The 18,157-nt window shown below is 36.1% G+C and overlaps 1 protein-coding gene across 1 annotated transcript in view; it reads right to left on the reverse strand.

Annotated features, from left to right (window-relative positions):
• CPEB2 (cytoplasmic polyadenylation element binding protein 2) overlaps nt 1-18,157 on the reverse strand; it is a gene marked incomplete at its 5' end in the record, with an annotated part of 51,467 nt that overhangs the window by 3,087 nt on the left and 30,223 nt on the right. The window contains 6 exons of the mRNA XM_009572409.1: nt 1-870; nt 5,598-5,779; nt 7,667-7,781; nt 8,075-8,193; nt 15,556-15,645; nt 17,254-17,424. The exon at nt 1-870 is cut by the window's left edge and continues 3,087 nt beyond it. Of these exons, the coding sequence (XP_009570704.1) occupies nt 643-870; nt 5,598-5,779; nt 7,667-7,781; nt 8,075-8,193; nt 15,556-15,645; nt 17,254-17,424 (905 nt within the window). The remainder of the gene's footprint in view (nt 871-5,597; nt 5,780-7,666; nt 7,782-8,074; nt 8,194-15,555; nt 15,646-17,253; nt 17,425-18,157) is intronic.

Consider the following 18,157-nt stretch of genomic DNA (forward strand, 5'->3'; position numbering starts at 1 on the left):
AATCCCGTATTAATAGGTGGCATTACACATAACACCTATATAGCAGCAAAGCTAATACAGCTTGTGATTAAAAATGTTTAAAAATAGCTAATAAATCAGATTATCTTGAGGTATTATTTCTTGCAAGTCAAAATGGAGAGCAAAAAATCAACCCTAATTTTTAGTTTATGTATACACTGAAAATAGCAACAACAATAAAAATAAGCTTTTTGTAGCAGACATATTCCATCTTCACTATTTTGCTACCTTTGGTAAATTACTGGGGCAGATCTTGAAGTTAAAAACCCATGTTTAGAAATAAGTGCACGCTTCACCCACTATATATAGCAGCAGACTGTGTGCCCCTACGCAAAAACATTCTCATATCTAGTTTTAACTTTACATATAAAAATAACTTGGAGAAAATACAAAAAAACATTTTATTTTAACATGAAAATATCACAAAAATTAGTAAGCCTGAGATGTAGGGTTTTGGTGAAAAACAAGAGGCTTGTAGTGTTTTGGCTGCTGATAAAGATGCATGTATTGATAGCTGGGGTGAAAAGCAGAAGAATGCACTTATTTCTTCTGCATGTCAGTATCTTCAAACACAGTAAGCCACATGCACCCTTCTTTCCTTATGTAGATGCTGGTTCACCATGTTTAATTCCAGCGGAAGTGGATCTGACGTGGGCGGTCAGCCCCCTCCTTTACCAATGGCTTATGGAATTCACGTCCTGCACGAGAGTGGATATTTGCCCAACAAAACTCACAGTAATACTGCAGGCAAGTGACATTGGCACAAAAGAAAGGAGCAAACTTTCCACCGCATCGTGCACCCTGGCATTCGTCACACATCTGGTCATCCAACACATATGGCTTTACCTCCACCTGTTGGAGTAAAACAGAAACAATTCTGCTTTATACCTATTCCTACTTAAAGTTGTACGAAGGCATTCAGTTTTTTCTGGTTTAAAAAAAAAAAAAAAAAACAACAAAAAAACCAGAAGTCTGAAATCAGACATATTAACGCCTTTATCTAATTAATCAGTTATTGCTCTTCATCATTTATCAGCTACAGATCTATCCATACAGTAAGCAAAACACTTCAAGGTAGATCTTTAGAAGTACACTACATACGTAATAAATAGCTACATCAGAACCTCCCCTTAATTTACTCTGGAAGGATGTTCTTGGCAAATGATAATATGAAGTATGTGTAGAAAACAAGCGAACAAGCCCAAAGGTCTCCCAACTAATCTTATCAGCTCCTGAATGTACTCCAACATGTCATCCAATTCTGTATGTTTAGTAAAAAATAATTGAACATACAAAAATGTAACCATTTATACATTAACCTTTTTAAAAAAGTAAGTATAAGTCTCTGCATGTACTACTTTTGTGTGCAAATTAAAAGTACTTTCTGTAGGCTGGAATACAGATCTTTTAGCACTCCTGTTCCCTGTAAATTCACTCCCTATTTCTAAAATATGGTGAAATTTGGAGCTACAGATTTTGGTCATCTATTACTTTCCCTTTTTGTGGCTTTGAGCTGTACAGAAATTTGTATTCAATGTATTTCTGAAAATATTTAAAAAAAAACATTTTGCAAGTCTACGGACTGCTAGAAACACCTGTCTTACACAGCTTCTTTCTCCCAAACTCATCTGACTACCAGAGTGGAAAAGTGGCAGGAGTCCAGTGGTAAATTTGCATTATGTCTTTGCGTAACTGAACTGTTACAGACTGCGATCAGACAGGAAGAAGAACTTCATAATAAAACACAAAATGACTTGACTCCATCATTAAGGAATGTATTGTTGTCTTCCACATTTTCCTCACTTTAAAAGACGGTATTTTCTGCCTTTTGTTGGCAAAAAGAGCTATTCCAGTTCATACTAAAACTCACTGCTGTAAGAGATCTTTTTCGGAGATACTATTACCTGAGAAGAATGCTACATATAGACATCAACTTTATGTACTAAACTCAGACAGAGTATGTTTGAAACAATAAGAATTTTAAAATGCTATTTTTTCCATTGTGTCTCCAGAGGGAAAAATCTGCACATACAGCTACCCACCGAACAGTTTTACAGCAGAATAGTCTTTGTGTTCTTAGCTTCAGAAGTAGAGGTCATACTTGACATGTCAAACGCATCTATGTTTGAAATAGAGTGTGCTTCTTCCAGTAATCTATATTCAGTACAAGCTCTACTTCTTATTTCACTACAATGACCTGCCTTATCACAAATTACACTCAAACTTTCCAATAAACAGGTACCTTATGCAGTAACTGTGTTCGTGGTTCAACATTACTGAAAGCATGAGCAGCATGTATTTCAAGCTTTGGTGCATTAATGCACCAAGATCGGTATGAAGATGATTTGAAATGTATTAGAGAAACACTTTGGGGAATGGCAGTATTACATGAAGTGGATGCAGACTACTGGCATATGAAAGTTAACAACATTTTAAGGAATTGTTTGGAGCTGAAACTCCAAATGAGTTTCAAGGAAATGTTTGGAGCTGAGCTTTCATACATGATAAAACAGGATGAGGAGCACTTTACTAAGCAAAAACATCTGTTAGAGAAACTAAATGTATCTACACGTCAAAAAAACTGGAGAGATGTTGCAGAGTACTTAGGTAAGGAAGAAGTTAAAATCACAGACAATGTTTGTTAAGCGACTGCGACACAAAGATTTCCAATTAAGGTAACAAAAGGTATGCGCAAAAAAAATGCTATAAATACTTTGAACTGAAGTTCAGAAGGACAAACAGGTGAACTGCAAAATTTAGCAATGAAAAAACAGACAAAACTGGTTATGAAAAGAATGTGAAAGGACAGCAGACCTACAGGAACTGGATGTAACTGGTATAGAAAGGCTATGCTAAGGTAAAAGGTAGGAGAACAGCCTGCCTCTAAGATTTCAGTGAAATACGTAATACATTGCTTTATTGGCCAGCATACATACTCATCTCAGATGAAGGCAGTACCTGAAGTAGGACTACCTTTCTCATTTACAAAAACAGTGGTTTACAGATTTATACAAATCGCTTGCTCATCTATAAATCAGCAGTAATACTGATTTCAGAATTTTTTAAGACCCTGAAAAGGCATTAGTGTATAAACTCCATGGAGCAAAAAACTATTTCTGAAAATAGCTTTTTTCATACTTCAGAAACAGCTAAGAGTTAAGGTGTTCCCTAAAAAGAGGATGTTCTCTGTTACTCCTCAGTAATGCAAATAACTGGATTGTATAAGTATATATATAATTATAGAAGTAATAAGGACTGACTGTATGATTCAATTAGAGAAGATGATTTAAAAAATAAAGATTAAAACCCCTCTGAAATAAACAAAGACGTTCATAAACTCTCCCCATCACAAGGTTTAAAGACAAATTTATTAAAATACTTAGATTTGGCACTGCTGTATTTTGCAAGTATTTTTGCAAGTACTACACCACAGGCATAGCACACATTTTTAAAAATAAGAAAAAACAAGGATGCTAATAAAAATGCCAAAATTCAAGATTTAAGAGAATACTTGAGTCAAAAAATTAATTTTCAAGAATTAGAAAAGCAACACTAAAGAAAGAACACAAATTATAAAAATCAATAAAGAAACTGTGAGAATTCAGATATTTAAAGAGAAAGCCTAGATCTTCCTTCCCTCTCCCTCCCCAACCTCTCCAGCCCATGAACAGCTATCTACAGATACTAATGATACTTGTTTCTTCCTTTTTTTTTTGTAATAGTGATTGAAGAAATCATTTGACTACTGTTTTTATAAATTAAGTCTCATGGATGTAACTCAAATGCCGTGCTTCTGAGATCTAGTATTTGGGGTAGATTTTGTGGGTTTTCTTCCCTGTCCAAGCTCCAAGAAGCCTGCAGCCAATGCCCATTGTTTTACTGGAGATTTACTGCCTATTCCCCTTTAAGTATTTCAGTGCTATAGCATACGTTAACAAGTTATATCCCTTTCTCTGCAAACAGCAAGCACTGCCATTTCAGATGCGTGCGCGGCATCCAGAGAGCCCTTAAAATCTCTGGGGATCTACCATAAAAAAACCCAAAAAAACAAACAAGTTGGAAGTGCAGCCTTCAAAGGCAGGTTCATGCCTTCCTTTCTCTTATGAGATGGCACTGCCAGTCTATCACATACTCCCCTACTGCAAAGGACACTCCCATGGGAAGAGGAAGACCAAGATAGAAGTGTCCCCTAGTTCACAGGGTTCAAGCCCATGTCTCCCACCTTTGCGGGAGAACTAGTTTGGATGGGACAACTGTCCACCTCTAATTTTAAAGTTAGGTCACTTCACAGCCAAATACACTATAGATGGTTCCTGAAACAACTAAGCTATACCCAATTCTGAAGCTAAATGACCCATTCAGCATTTCTTTAGAAGGAGCTCTGGATTCTGGTCCTTACTCCCATTTTGTCCAAATAGTCAAATGCAAAATGATTAATAGTTTTATTTCCCCTCACACAGTCACAGTGTCAAGGCCATTTTCCCTGTTACATAATTAGCCAAAAGGTAGAGCTATTAGTCGAAGTCAGCTGCAAGACACAAGGACAGAATTCCACCAGCAAAATGTAGCTATCACATAGTAACATGAAGCCTAGTTCACTACATTCAGACCTCCTCATCCTCTAGAAAGGACCATGTTTGGGGATTTCAGTTCACGAGGCAACTGGTATCTGAGAGAGAGATGTAAAGCTGTATTACTCTATTTGAAAGAAGAGAAGCACATGCTACCTCCCTACAGCAGACTTCTGTTAACTGTACTACTTTCTTTTTCCCGTGTCTTTGATCTGTAGAGGAGACTAGACCTTGAACTACTTTACTTACTCAACCCTTCTTCCTCTAAGACCTTTTTTTTTTATTTAAAAGAACATCTATTAATACCAGTGACTACCTCTGCAGCTCTTGACATCAAAACTAGTGACACTTAAAACTGACATAATTTAGATGCCAGTCTTCTTTGCTACTCTTATACTTCTAATTAGGAGTAATGAAGTTGACTAGTCTTCTTAATAAAAATTAGTTTTGCTTTAGCTAGCAATAAGCATCTGTAGCAACCAGAAATGTACATTGATAAATACTAAGAAGACTCTCTCAAACAGAAAGAATAAGACATTCTGTATTTTAGGTGTTGAGCTTGACTGATTTTCTGAAGTGCTGAGCACTGACAATTATGGCTGAAATTAAGGGCAGCTGCAAATATAAAGCTAATCTGAAACCAATGAATACTAGAGTTTCCTATGAATGACAGAGGAATTATCACAGTATTTGGTTTCATCAGAACAAGGGAGAGAAAAAGATTTTCAAGCCCTTTGCCCATACACAACAAAATCAGGAACTCCAGAATGGAAAGAACATATGGTCTAACATATGTCCAAGGAACAAACTGCTGCTCTCTGGAATGCATGTTGTTCATTTGGGGGCATTCACAGTTTAACTCTTGGAACTAGTGGAGTTACAGGAATACTAAAAGAAATGTAGAAGCTGGCATGAAAGCCAATCAAATGCAATGTTACCACACCCTGAGAAGTTCCTTTATAGATCATCACTCTCATATTTATTTGTTTTAATTTCTGTATAACTTACTCGTTTATCAATATCGCCATGCTGAAGTTGAACAAACCGAGCACTGATGGCAGCAATATAACTCTGCTGATTGGAAAAAGCAACACGTCCAGCACCTTTTGGGTATTTCAGCTCAGGGTCAGTATCAATTCCTGCGTAACAAACTCCACCATAGAGACGGTCCATGATCATAGCCAATTCCACTATTAAGAAACAAAATAATGTTCATTTAAACTGTTCTTACAGTACAAACTTTGTATAATATGCTTGTATTTTAAAATACTAGAAAAATTAATTTTAGTAATTCATTTTGCAACAGCCGATGTAACAGTAATAACAAGAAGTATAAAAACATACTAAATAAGCTATGAAATACTCAGCAGACAGATCTTTCACACTGTGGATACATACATCCAAGGAACAATGAAATTCTAAGTCCTTGCAGTCCTTGATAACCTGGAACTGAAATTCCAAGGCAGTTTTCTTCAGGGGATTACAGCGAAAGACTTTTTGGGCAGGCATGGAATGTTAGCTGTATAAAACAGATCCACATGCCACAAATTCCTTGGTACATGTTCTCTGGCTGTCCTAATGCTCTATGTCCTACTTGAATTTAAAGATGTAGTTAGCATCTTTTCATCAGCCACACAGAGCTTGATTATCTCTACAGTGCTACACTTACCACAGATACTGAAGCTCATAGAAACAAAAATCTCAAATTTTACAGATCAAGTATTTTAGCAATCCTCTAGTAATATTTCATACTGAATTCAGTTTTGCAATTCATTTAGGTGGAAAATACTAATTTTTTCAGAATTAGTATCCTCTGTATTAGGGTATAAAGGTGTCAGCAGTCATTGATGTTCAATAGCTGTTTCAAAAGCCTCCTGAAGTCTTACTGCTTTTGTGAAGTCATGATGCTATTTCACAATGCCATAAAAGTTCCATTTTCACATATATAGGGCACTTGAAAGCTAAGCATAAGAATGCATCCATTAAATTTATCACAGACATTCAGCACAGTAATCTGGAATATCTGGACTGAATTTAAAGAAAAATTAATCTGCAGTTGGAACATACTGTGTTTATGCTTTTACAGAGCTTGTACTACAGTCAAAAGTACAGTCTTAAAAGTAAAATAACAGAAAAGCTTGAGCATTTCAGGTCCAAGATAGAAAAATTTAAGATTCTTTATACCCCAAATTTGCACTATCACTTCTTGGTTCTCCTACATCTTCCATCTGAAAGCTCATCTTTCTGTAAGAATAAAATTCATTACAAACTATGGAAGACTAATGAAGTCTAGGAGTCATTCTAATAGAAAACGGGATTTGAACCACTGTATGTTATGTTTCTATTTGCAACATTCACTTCAACCTACTTACTAGAAGGCCACCATAAAATATTGTAAAAGGCTACTGCAGTCAATCTCACAAAGCAGACTGTCCAGGTTGTAGCTCAACCACAGCTACAGAAACATTTAATTTTTCCTTCATGCACTCCAACAAGAGTCTAGAAAGAGTCCTCCAATCTCATATAGTGTTGTGCTATACAGACTGTGCTAGCTCTCTGAATTTCGTCCTTTTTTCCTCTATTCCTACTCCTTCAAGTACTCCTTCATCACTTGTGTTTTTGCTTTGTCCATATCAGCGAGAGTAACTGCAACCTGATAGTAGGGAAGAATAGCTAATGCACAATGACAAGAAAGTACAAATAGAGCTCCACATACTCATGGAGCATGGCAGAGAGGTTTTCATAGCATTATTTTAAAAACAAACTCTTTCGTGACATAGTTTACACTACAGTTTTGCTAATATGATCAAAATCTTTTCTACAGCTTTAGACATGTAACAGTTTCCAGTAAATCTCAATGATAAACAGTGATTTATGGCCAAAGCCAGACGAAAACAGTTACTAGAGAAATGCAAGAATACAAGCATATTGTACTGTGGTTATAACTATCATGACAGTCTTCTATTTTTATATGTATATATCTATATCTATCCATACATAACTATACAAAAGTACGCATGGTTCAAATTATTTCCAATAATCTCCTACTTCTAAAAATAGACACAGATTATACTCACCAGCTCTTAATGGTCTAGGGACTCCTCCAACAAAAATTGTTTTTCGAGGATCAAGCGGCTGGGAACCATCCATCACAAAGTCACTATCACTTAGATTCCAGGGACGGATCTGAACCTTTTAAATTGGGAAAGAAAATAGTATGCTACTTTAAGTGTCACTACATAGTGGATATATGTTCATCAGCCTATATAATCTGTCAAACAGTCATAACCCCATTAGCTTTGTATGTCTAGGTGCTCTGTTTTAATCCTGTTAATTTCAAACACTACAATTTTAAAATCATCCAACTGTTCCAGATGTTGAGCTCTGCCAACAGTAGTTTGCTTTTGATTATTTTCGTCATCATTTCAAATGCAGCTTTCGACAGATGGCAGCTATAGCCTGCAGGCCATCTACTGTTTACTTACTGGCTTGTCCTTGATAGTAGGACTGGAAACACAAAGATAGAGCTTTCCATCTTCTTCAATGCAGGCGTCAATCAGGGCCTGAACAGAACTCTCTTCTTGAAACAGGAGGAACGCGTAACCTGGGAAAAAAGCCAAACAAACAGATATTTTTTTCTCTTATCTTTATTTTTCTTAATCATCTTTGCCAATGACTTTTCCATACAAATGTGTTTACTCCAAAAGTAAAAGAAAGTCAAACCACTTCTTTGTTATTAGTCATCTTCTTTAACTATGTACTACCTTGCCATGATCAACAGAACTTCTATCGTAAAATAATTGTCAAAAGAGACTAATAACCAAATAAAAGCAAACACGTCTGCTCTACAATGTACTGGAAGTCTAGGTTGAGCATAATTCATTGGCAGCAACGGACATTATACAATGAAAATCCGACTTGGCATGAAGGACTAATCTCTATTCTAGAGATTAGATCAAAGTACTTTGTTACATAAGTGACCCAGCAAACCTCCCAAACACTACAAAAATAGGAATTAAAATGCTTATTTAATGCTACAGTAAAAACAAACAGTCAGACAAGCAAAGAACCTCACGTTAGAATACTTCAACAGTTACAGCATAATGATATATATAAAATTTGTTACTTTACAGGTGCCCGATAGCGCAATTAGGGTTGTATTCTAAAACGAACTTTAAAAGGACCATAAATTCACATTTCTTTCTGAGATTACTACCAAGTGTGGAATTTTCGCACAAAGTTATATTTTATTACTTGGATGGAAAAGTAAATGCTGAAGCAGCTGCTCTAGAGTGGGCTTGGCAAGAGGGAGCATGGTTGCTTTTTGGAAATGATACTGTATTTCTGAGAGAAGCTAGTTAATCACTTGCAATTTCTTATTATAAACAGACAGTGTAGGTCATCAAGGCAAAGATGGTAGGGGGTATTTTGAAGAGCATTAAAGAACCATTGTGCTAAGAAGAACATAAGATTAGAGAAACAAATGCCCAACTGATTTTAGATATGTAAGAGCAAAAGTAGGATTTAAAGAAAAAGCTGTAAGGCCTACACTGGTCTTTCTAATAACTTGTAACTTTCTAATAACTTGTACCTCATTTCTTACCCCTCACACCACAGTCCTATCACAGCTACATACAAGGGAGACGTGACAAGGTTTTATGTATTCTGTATTTTTATGTAAATCTTATTTAGTTTCTTAACAAATATACTGTAGGGAATCTTTGGGCTTGGGCTGAAGCATTTCCTTGTGAAGTCCATTTTTCATTACCGAACAATATTTTTTAGTGATGGCCTGTTTAACTTAAGCTTAATTAGTAATTATTTAGATTCAAAATCTCTTTTAATGGGAATATCTTTCAGTATTTATCTTAGAATTTAAAATCCACATATTACCTATGCAAAACTCACTCACTGAATGAGGGCAAGTGCAGACTGGCATGGGTGAGACCAGACCCATGTAATTGTTCTTAGTTGTGTGGAAGCCAGGCACACGCATTCTTGTTTGAATGCAGAGCTCCGTACGGGAGAATGACGGGAGTGCGAAAACTTGAATAATCAAAGGGAGGGCTAAATGCACATGATACTGACTAAGGAATCAGACATACAAAGTAAAACGCACACCCAGAAGTAAGTAAAATATTTTGCCAGATGCTGATTTTCCATCAGTTCTTATCCTAAAGCAAATCAAGGGTACTGCCAGATAGCTCCTGATACATAAAGATGGTCAGTGTCTCCACGTGATCTACCACCTGTATGTCTGGAGCTATTAATATGCTTAACTGTGGCAGCTTGTAAAAAGATAGAAAATTCAAATATAAGAACTTGATGAGGGAGCAATTAGGATTACTATATCCTTCCACACCTGAAATAAAAGGAAAGCAATACCAAAACTGTATGTTAATACTGCTTTCTCAACATTATCTGCAAAACATGTACTGATGTCTGAGTTCATCCCACTTAAATTTTAAGCATCAGGCAGGCTTGTGTCATGAGCTACTCGCCCTCTGAAGACACAGAGAAAGTTAGGATATAGTCTGTACTATCAAATTGGTCTGGCTGTAGTTTTGCTCCACAGCTCTAGCCCTTCAATGACATACAGTGCATTTTAGTTTGCTCCCCAAGTCTAGCCTGGAGGAAAATAACCAGTTCTCTTGGTGAAGAAAACTGGCTAGAGAGGATAATTTGCTCAAGTGCCACATTTTATAGCCATATACAGAAACAGTCAATCCCTTCCAAAGAATGCTAGACTTGCACAGCCTGCATACAAACCATTCTCCATCACCTGCCCTAGACCAGGGCGCATTTCCTGGCACAAATCAATTATACATTAGCCATAGACTTCTCCAAAGAACACCAGTTACATAGGCAACCAGCCTATACTCATTAGCTAGAAAGTGCTTGCAAAGGGAAATTACACTCTTGTCTTAGGTATTTCATTTAGACATCATAAATTAGGGCTCTTCTTGTTACTACAGCTACCACATGCCAACAACTGTATGGCAGCATAAATTTTATTCTTATCCCTTTCTGCTTTCTCAATATATGCTTTTATTGGATTATTTTTCATCTCAACATCCATAACTCATGAACTATTGTGGATGTTTAATGTCTGCAAAGCTAGTATGGTGGTGCTAAGTCACATGCATAAGCATGATGAAAAAGATCAAGTGCCTAACTAGTCTTTTTGGAGTAGTACTGAACTACAACTACCATGTGTGATAGAAATTACATGTCACAGTGAACATGGTGGGAAGGTAGGGTGAAGAGTAGGAGGTGTTTTACTGTACTACAAAACAGCTTAGCTCCCTAGTTTCTTGGGGTTTTTTTGGTGTACCGTATCAGTTATTTAACTTCAACAGCTTCACACCCAATAGCAATGCAAGACTGTTCACAATGGAAAAGCAAAGCTACTCTAACAGTCTTCTTTGAAGGAAGCTGCTTCATACCTTTGGGTCATATGCACATCAACAGTAGCAGGTCGCGATCAGACATTACTTGCCAAGAGACAAAGCTTCTATGTTTTGTACATATTTCACAAGGTGAAAAGTATTAGATGAAACACAGTCTTATAAAAAATTCTTGTTCATGCGCACCTCTACCAGAATTTATGCCTCCTGTGGGAGTCAAAGTTTAGGTAACCCCTGTTAGCGTTTATCACTTGACTAAATTCCTCTGCATAACACTGGAACTATTACTAATACTTCTGTTTTCAAAGGCAACCAGTGTGGGTGACTTTGAAAGTACTTGTCCTCAGAAAATTACCTCAAATAATAAACAAATCTTTCTGGAGATGATAATTGGCTTTAGAACTACATTCCCTGATATCTAAAGATACTGCACTGGTTATAGTCATCCTTACTCTGAGCTGGTATCTCTCTTAATGAAACAAGACCAAGAAATTAAGTATTTTTTTTCTTTTGAATGTATTGCGTCAGCACTGGAAACAGAAAGCCCAGATAAGTTTGAAGAGTCCTAGCTCTATTACGAAATTAAACCTTTTCATTTTTTGTATTTATTACATAAAGAACAAATCAAAAGCAAAGCATTCTAGACTAGATTCACACTGGTAGCTAACACGATTTTCTGAGCAAGGTGTAATTTCTTTGTTTCATAGTAATATGGAAGTTTACCAGGAGAAAGGACACTTCTTCTGCTTTGCATACTCTGTGTAGAAATCAGAAAGCAGCTTTAAGTTCTATCAAACTCCAGTTAACTCCTACTGCTAGTGGCTTAGAGAAGGAGTCAAGAAAATCAGTGCAAGCCAGCATGGCACTGTCCATGCCAGCCAATACGGCTGGATTTTGTTTTGGGGTTGGTTCCTCTATTGTCCTGACAGACTCTCCCCAGAGGAGACTAAATGGCCTCAATGCAGTGCAATTCTTGCCCACAGAATGCTGCGCCTTAGCTTAAATCAGAAAGAATCAGTGTAAACTGCAGGTTAATACAGACAATGGATCTACATTTGATGATGGGAATAATTCACATTTGGGAAGGACACACAACATTTGATCTATTCCTCTTTAAAGAGATCTCATCACCATATTAATTAAATTTAATCTTTAAAACATAAACCTTTCACTTGTTCAGTTTAGTCATCTTTAATGGAGAATTAACTCCAAAATACATTTGAAGTGAAAAAAGGCAGGCTGATACAATTGTGATGTAGCTATTAGCTGAGGCACTTTCGAGTAGGGGGGAGCAGGATTCACTTCAAGATCCAAACACCTGTTTCCATATTTCTGTAGTGACTGTGTTTAAGCTCCTACTGTAGTACAGAGATCCAGTTAATGTAGTCAGTGGTGACTGGACAGTTACTCAGCTGACCAAGTGGGACACGGAGGTGCTAGCACCATTTCTCCCCTATAGGACTTTGCCTAACCTTCAGCTGGTGCTCCAGAATGGTGTGGGGCTTCAATAGGTGCCGCACCACATTTGCGAGACCTCTGTAAATCTTGTAGATATCCTCGGTTTGGGTAAATGAATCAAGGTCAATGTGCTTATGTTATGGTGACCTGAATAGCCGTCTATACTCCACTGACTGTATTGGCCAGATTCCCATTGATTAAAGGAAGCTTAAAATGCTAATCACACGTGAAGACACCTGCAGTTACCTGCCTTGAATCCAGAGTTCAATCCTACCCAGTGTGATCAAATAAGCTGGTAACAAGTTGAACAGAACTTGGATGGACCTGGGGTTTTGCTTCTTAAACTAGAAACAGAACATTTTCAACCTAATTTTTTCAGTCAGTTCTAAATTACCAGTTAGGCACCTTGAATAAACGAAGCTACTGCACAACTGCTGTGATAGAAGGCAACAGAAACACCCAGACAGTTAGAAAAAGCTGGGGATACTGTCCTGTTTAAATCAGATTATCCTCTGTTTGATACAGACTATAAATAGTACAGAGCACACAAACAACTGGGCATATTTTGAAAGGCCTTCTTTGGATTTGCCTATCCTCACGGCACTGTTTCTTTCAGAGCTTCGTTATGATAAGAAGGAGTCCTCACCTCAGCAAGTTGCTTTGGACATGTGTATTGTTTCATAAATAAGTGTATTCGCCAACTACGTAATAACAGGAGTTATGATAAACAGTGACAAGTCAGAAAGGAAGGAATTCTCCATTACAGTTGGCAGATCACTTACAGACTTTGTACTTTGATCTCAACAGAATAATTTTATTCTGCTTCAGAACAGCGTTTCCTTGTAAGATTAGTGTGAAGTTTTTAAAATTCCTGTTTTCTTTGGGCCTAATTTTGTGGTGAACCAATACAAAATGTAGTTAGTTAAGAACAAGCAGTTGGTGTTTCTCAGGAGGCAGCCAGCCTTGATGGATCAGGACACTTTTTGCATTTCTTCAAGCAAGGAAATACTTATTACGAACTTGGCCTCCCCTCAGGACTTTCTGTAAGCAGAGAGCCTGGAAGGAACCACAGCCTGGAAAACTGAACAAGAGCAAAAAAAAAGCAGGCTGTCTCTCTTCACCACAGAGAAAACTATTACATAAATCAGTCCAGAACTGGATAATTCTGAGACGTCTTTGGAAAGTAATACTATGTCAAATCTTTAATGAGACTGAACAAACAAAAATATATACACCAAATTGACTCCACGCAGAGTTCTAACAAATTAGAAACTGGAGATTAAAAGTTAAAAAAAAAAAAAAAAGAACTCCTTGGGCTAATATAGTATATATTTCTGAATTGCTAATTACTGATCAATCTCAAAGCTTTCTTAGTATTTAGCTTATCTTTAGCAGTTTCAGACATCTTATGAAATATATGTATACATGGTTCTTGCCTGCACATGCGAGTAATACTTAAGAAAGACAAATTTTTAAGAAAATCTTCTAAAAAATAATCATGGGCTATATCTATTGCACTGGAAAAAACAGATATAAACACAGTAATATTCAGCAGTTAATAGTAAGCTATATTTCCAGAGTATCTACAAAGAGAAACCTGCACTGTATTTTAAACGTGTTAGGCTACATTACAAAACAATATTTAATAATGTAGTAAATGGAAAATTAGAATAAAGTTTTAAGATTGAAGAACAGTAAGTGCTATTAAATTTCAAATAAGGATCAGTTAATCACGGGAAATCAACTTAACACTTAGTTCAGCAAGTGTTTCCTGAATTAATTAGATCAACAGACCGAAGTTCTTCTATTTGTATTCTCTTCTTTTAAGAAGCTCTGCTTACAATGTAGGGTTTTTTTTTTTTTCCTTCTTACTGTGGTAATTATAAATATTCCAACTATATCAAAAAGCTTCATTAAATGAGGAAGTCTGGAAATATATTCTTAAGATGTTTAGATGTTGAGACAGGAGAATCTCCTTGGAAATGAATGCCAGAATCCATTCCTTTCAGGTAAGAATATATTACATCTTCCCTCTTCCATATATTCATCACAGACACTGTGAGATTCATCTTCCTCAAAGAGTTCCTCAAGAATTTCTCTTGGTAATTTATGAAGAGAGATGCACTCCTTAGGATAATCACATTTAACTTGACAGTAGCTTTGTGTATCAGGCTGACAATCAAAGAAGCCAAAGTCTCTTTGTTTGTCTTAGAATTTCCATGTAGTGTTCATAAATACTATTCAAATACTTTCAATTCCATTTCCCACTCTTTAGACAACCCATCTGGGATAATAATCCTGTCTTTTCCCCAGCATAGTTAGAATCATTTTATAAAGGCACTATACCTACTTTTGTCACTTCCAGGGAAGGAATGAATTGTTGCATTCTCTACAAAATGAATAATCTCTGCGTTGTTTTCATATCTGGATCATATTTTTGCATTTATTTTGTATGTACCAATACAAAATGATCGTGCATGTACAGAGATATGCTACATAATTTAATTACTTAACGTACAGAATTGCTTTTCCAACACTTTGTAAGTGATATTAAAAAAATCTAGTCTAACATCAACACTAGAAATAGTTAAAAATCAATATTTAATCATTTATCAAAAAAGATAATTAGTGCCTCAATAGGAAGTTCACATCCTAAAACTGAAATAAACGTAACATTGATTATCTTGATCAGATACTCAAATGCATTCTTCTGAATCTTGCCTGTAACTTCCTATTAAAATTTTTATCTAAGATTTAGTCTTAAAAATTTGACCAAATTTCAGTTTTGGAAACTGGATAGAAATGCAAATACAGAACTTAGGATTAATGACACATACAACTATATAACGCTGATCTGATATATGGGAAATCAGAATATGGAAGATCATTGAGGAGTCCAGCACTGAACCAGGCACAATACTAAAACAACACTTTCAGGTTTTATACTTGGTATGTAAAGGAACCATCTCTGAACCTGCATTGAAACTGTAGAATTAACTGTTCACATGGATTTTAAATTATACCCTTTGGAAAAAGATGAGACAGTTTCCCAGAGTAAGATTTGCACTTAGTGACAGGTCAAAACCTTCCAACACTCTTACCTTTTGGTGGAAAATAGGACTTGCTTTCTGCTTTGTGAGGCCAGTCTACTACCAAAGGCCCAAATCGTCTGAAGCTAGCAGTAATTTCATCTAAAAACAGGTATAACAGTTGCAATTAAAATAAAGGACATAACGAAAAAGTACTATCAAGCAAAGATCTTTGCTTCTAGCAAAGGTTGACATTTCATGGAAAAAAAGGAACAAAATTTCCAACTTTCATGAACAAAAAACTTAAATAGACACATCTTCCAAAGCGTTAATATTTACACAATATACATCTAGTGATTTTAACCGTACGTTTGTTTTTTATTGCTTAATAACTTTCAGAAGCATATGGGCAACTAAAGGCAGTGGTGAAAACTGGTGAGGTACTTCCTTAAATTCAGGATCTGGTTTGAATGCAATTGAAACAATTCACTGTTTAGTGATGTACATTTCAGAGCTTTGTAGGTAGATACTCATATAAGAAGTAGCACCACAATTAGCATGCTAGCAGTTTCCAGCAGATACCATGCACAGACCAGGCACAGAAACTAAAATTGCCTGTTTAGAGGTGCTTCTAACACAATGATGAATAGTCCTGTTGCAAGATTAATATGGCCCCTGCACAACTTTGTGATGTCTTTCTATCCCAGCCACTGCTTTCTCTCATTGACTGTAAGAACCTTTGCCATGAGGAAAAAATTAAATCACCCTAAACTCTACAAGAGCAGTAACTCATCAAATACAAATATGGTCCATTTCTTTCCCTCGCATACTGCCATCAGTATATAAACAGGCAGGAAATAAACAAAATATATTTCCCTGTGTCCTTGTTTAGCATTTGTATGAAAGGCAACAGTGCACATTTGAATTAGAAGATAAAGTGCATCAAAAAAAGATGAAGTATGTTAAAACAAATCCCTTAGTACATTGCAGGAAAGCATCACAATGAAGATGAAGCCAAAATATGGTCTTTCCATGTCTGAAAGTTTATTAACCACAGTCAGCTTACTTGGTTTGCAGGTTACTCTAGGATTACAATGAACCTTGTAAAAGGACTTCTGCTTACATTGCAAAGCTAGCATGTAATTTACATTTACCTGCACAGGAGAAACCTAATATTAAATAGCACGATTACTTCAAATCAGCACTACTATACAAAGCAATTCCAACTGCACCACGTAACAATCTGAGCTTCTGTGGTACATTCTATGTTCAATGCACGACAGAGTGCTCTGCCACTTGACCTTCCTCTGTCTTAGTTTCTCTATTTATGAACAGGAATAGTATTAACCTTTCTAAAAACCACTTCCGAGATATTCAGGTAATAGTAAAATAGAATTTGAAATTCAATTATTAATAGAAGTTTAAAGAATAAAGCAGGCACACTTTGAGGACACTATGAAGGTCTAAAATATATCTGAAAGGAATATGCAAGGTAAGCAGGAGCACAAATTCCAGGCATCACGTGCAACTCTACAGTCTGCAAGTGCAGAATCAGAGACATCTGAACCACCAAAAGGGGTGGATGACATCAAATTATATTAAGCTCAACATATCCATCAACTCTTATAAAAATACATATATAGTTGTAGCCTTTTACACCACAACATTATTTTGCCGGGTGGATTATTTCTACTACTTAATTAAGGTTTTTCAAAAACTCTCTTTCTCTCTTCCTCCAAACTTAGTTTGCTTAGTTTTCAGGCAGCTCACCTTCATCAATATCTGGTGGAAGACCTCCAACAAACACTTTCCGAGAAAAACGCTCAATTCGTTCTCCATTCTGATGAGCTGAATAGCAGGTAGGTGAATTCAAGACTCCAACTTGATCACTATGACCATCGTCCAGCAAACCATCATCTATTGGGAAGAGGGAAGAACGGCCTTAAAAAGAAAAGATAATAATATACATTAAAATAATTTTGTGGCAGTACATGGTTATGTAATTTTAGGGAATAGGGGAATAGCAGTCTGGAAAGTAAAAATGAAAATACCAAGATATTAGAAAAGTACACATTAGTTTAAAGAAAAATTAAGAAAATGAAAAATGTATTAAACTTCAAAAAGGAAATTCAAGATTGCAAGCTGACATCACTGTAAGCATAATACTTTATACTACATTATATTGTAGTTACTCTGCTGCATCCAGTAGGAAAGTAGTAATTTGTTTTTAAATAAAGGGTCTTATTTATGAAGAGATCATATTAAGAGCTGCTTGAGTGAGTTTCATTAGTCTGCCTTTGGTTTAGCTTCAAGTTAAATTGATAACTTCCATCACCTGAATGACTACTGCATGTCTAAAAATCTTACACTTTAATTGAACAGAGGGAAACAGAAAAAACATGTACCCAGTAAGACGTTTCAAACAGGTATATTTTCTCTTCTCTTTTAAAGGTATCTGACACTGATAACGTAAGAACAGATTTAATTTCTAAGAAAGCAAAAGAGAATTTTAATAAATGTGCAAAATGTAACACTTGAAAAATGAGTCACGGTGCTGATTTATCCTTCTCGCTCTGAAATTTACCACAGTTTTGGAGGGAAGCCTTGTGGTGGTTCCTAACACGTAGCAATCTGCAGTAAGATTATAGTTACGCTGAAAAGCAAGTGTAAAATC

The sequence above is a fragment of the Fulmarus glacialis genome, unplaced genomic scaffold (genome assembly GCF_000690835.1).
Source record: "Fulmarus glacialis isolate BGI_N327 unplaced genomic scaffold, ASM69083v1 scaffold7632, whole genome shotgun sequence".
Lineage (NCBI taxonomy): Eukaryota > Metazoa > Chordata > Aves > Procellariiformes > Procellariidae > Fulmarus > Fulmarus glacialis.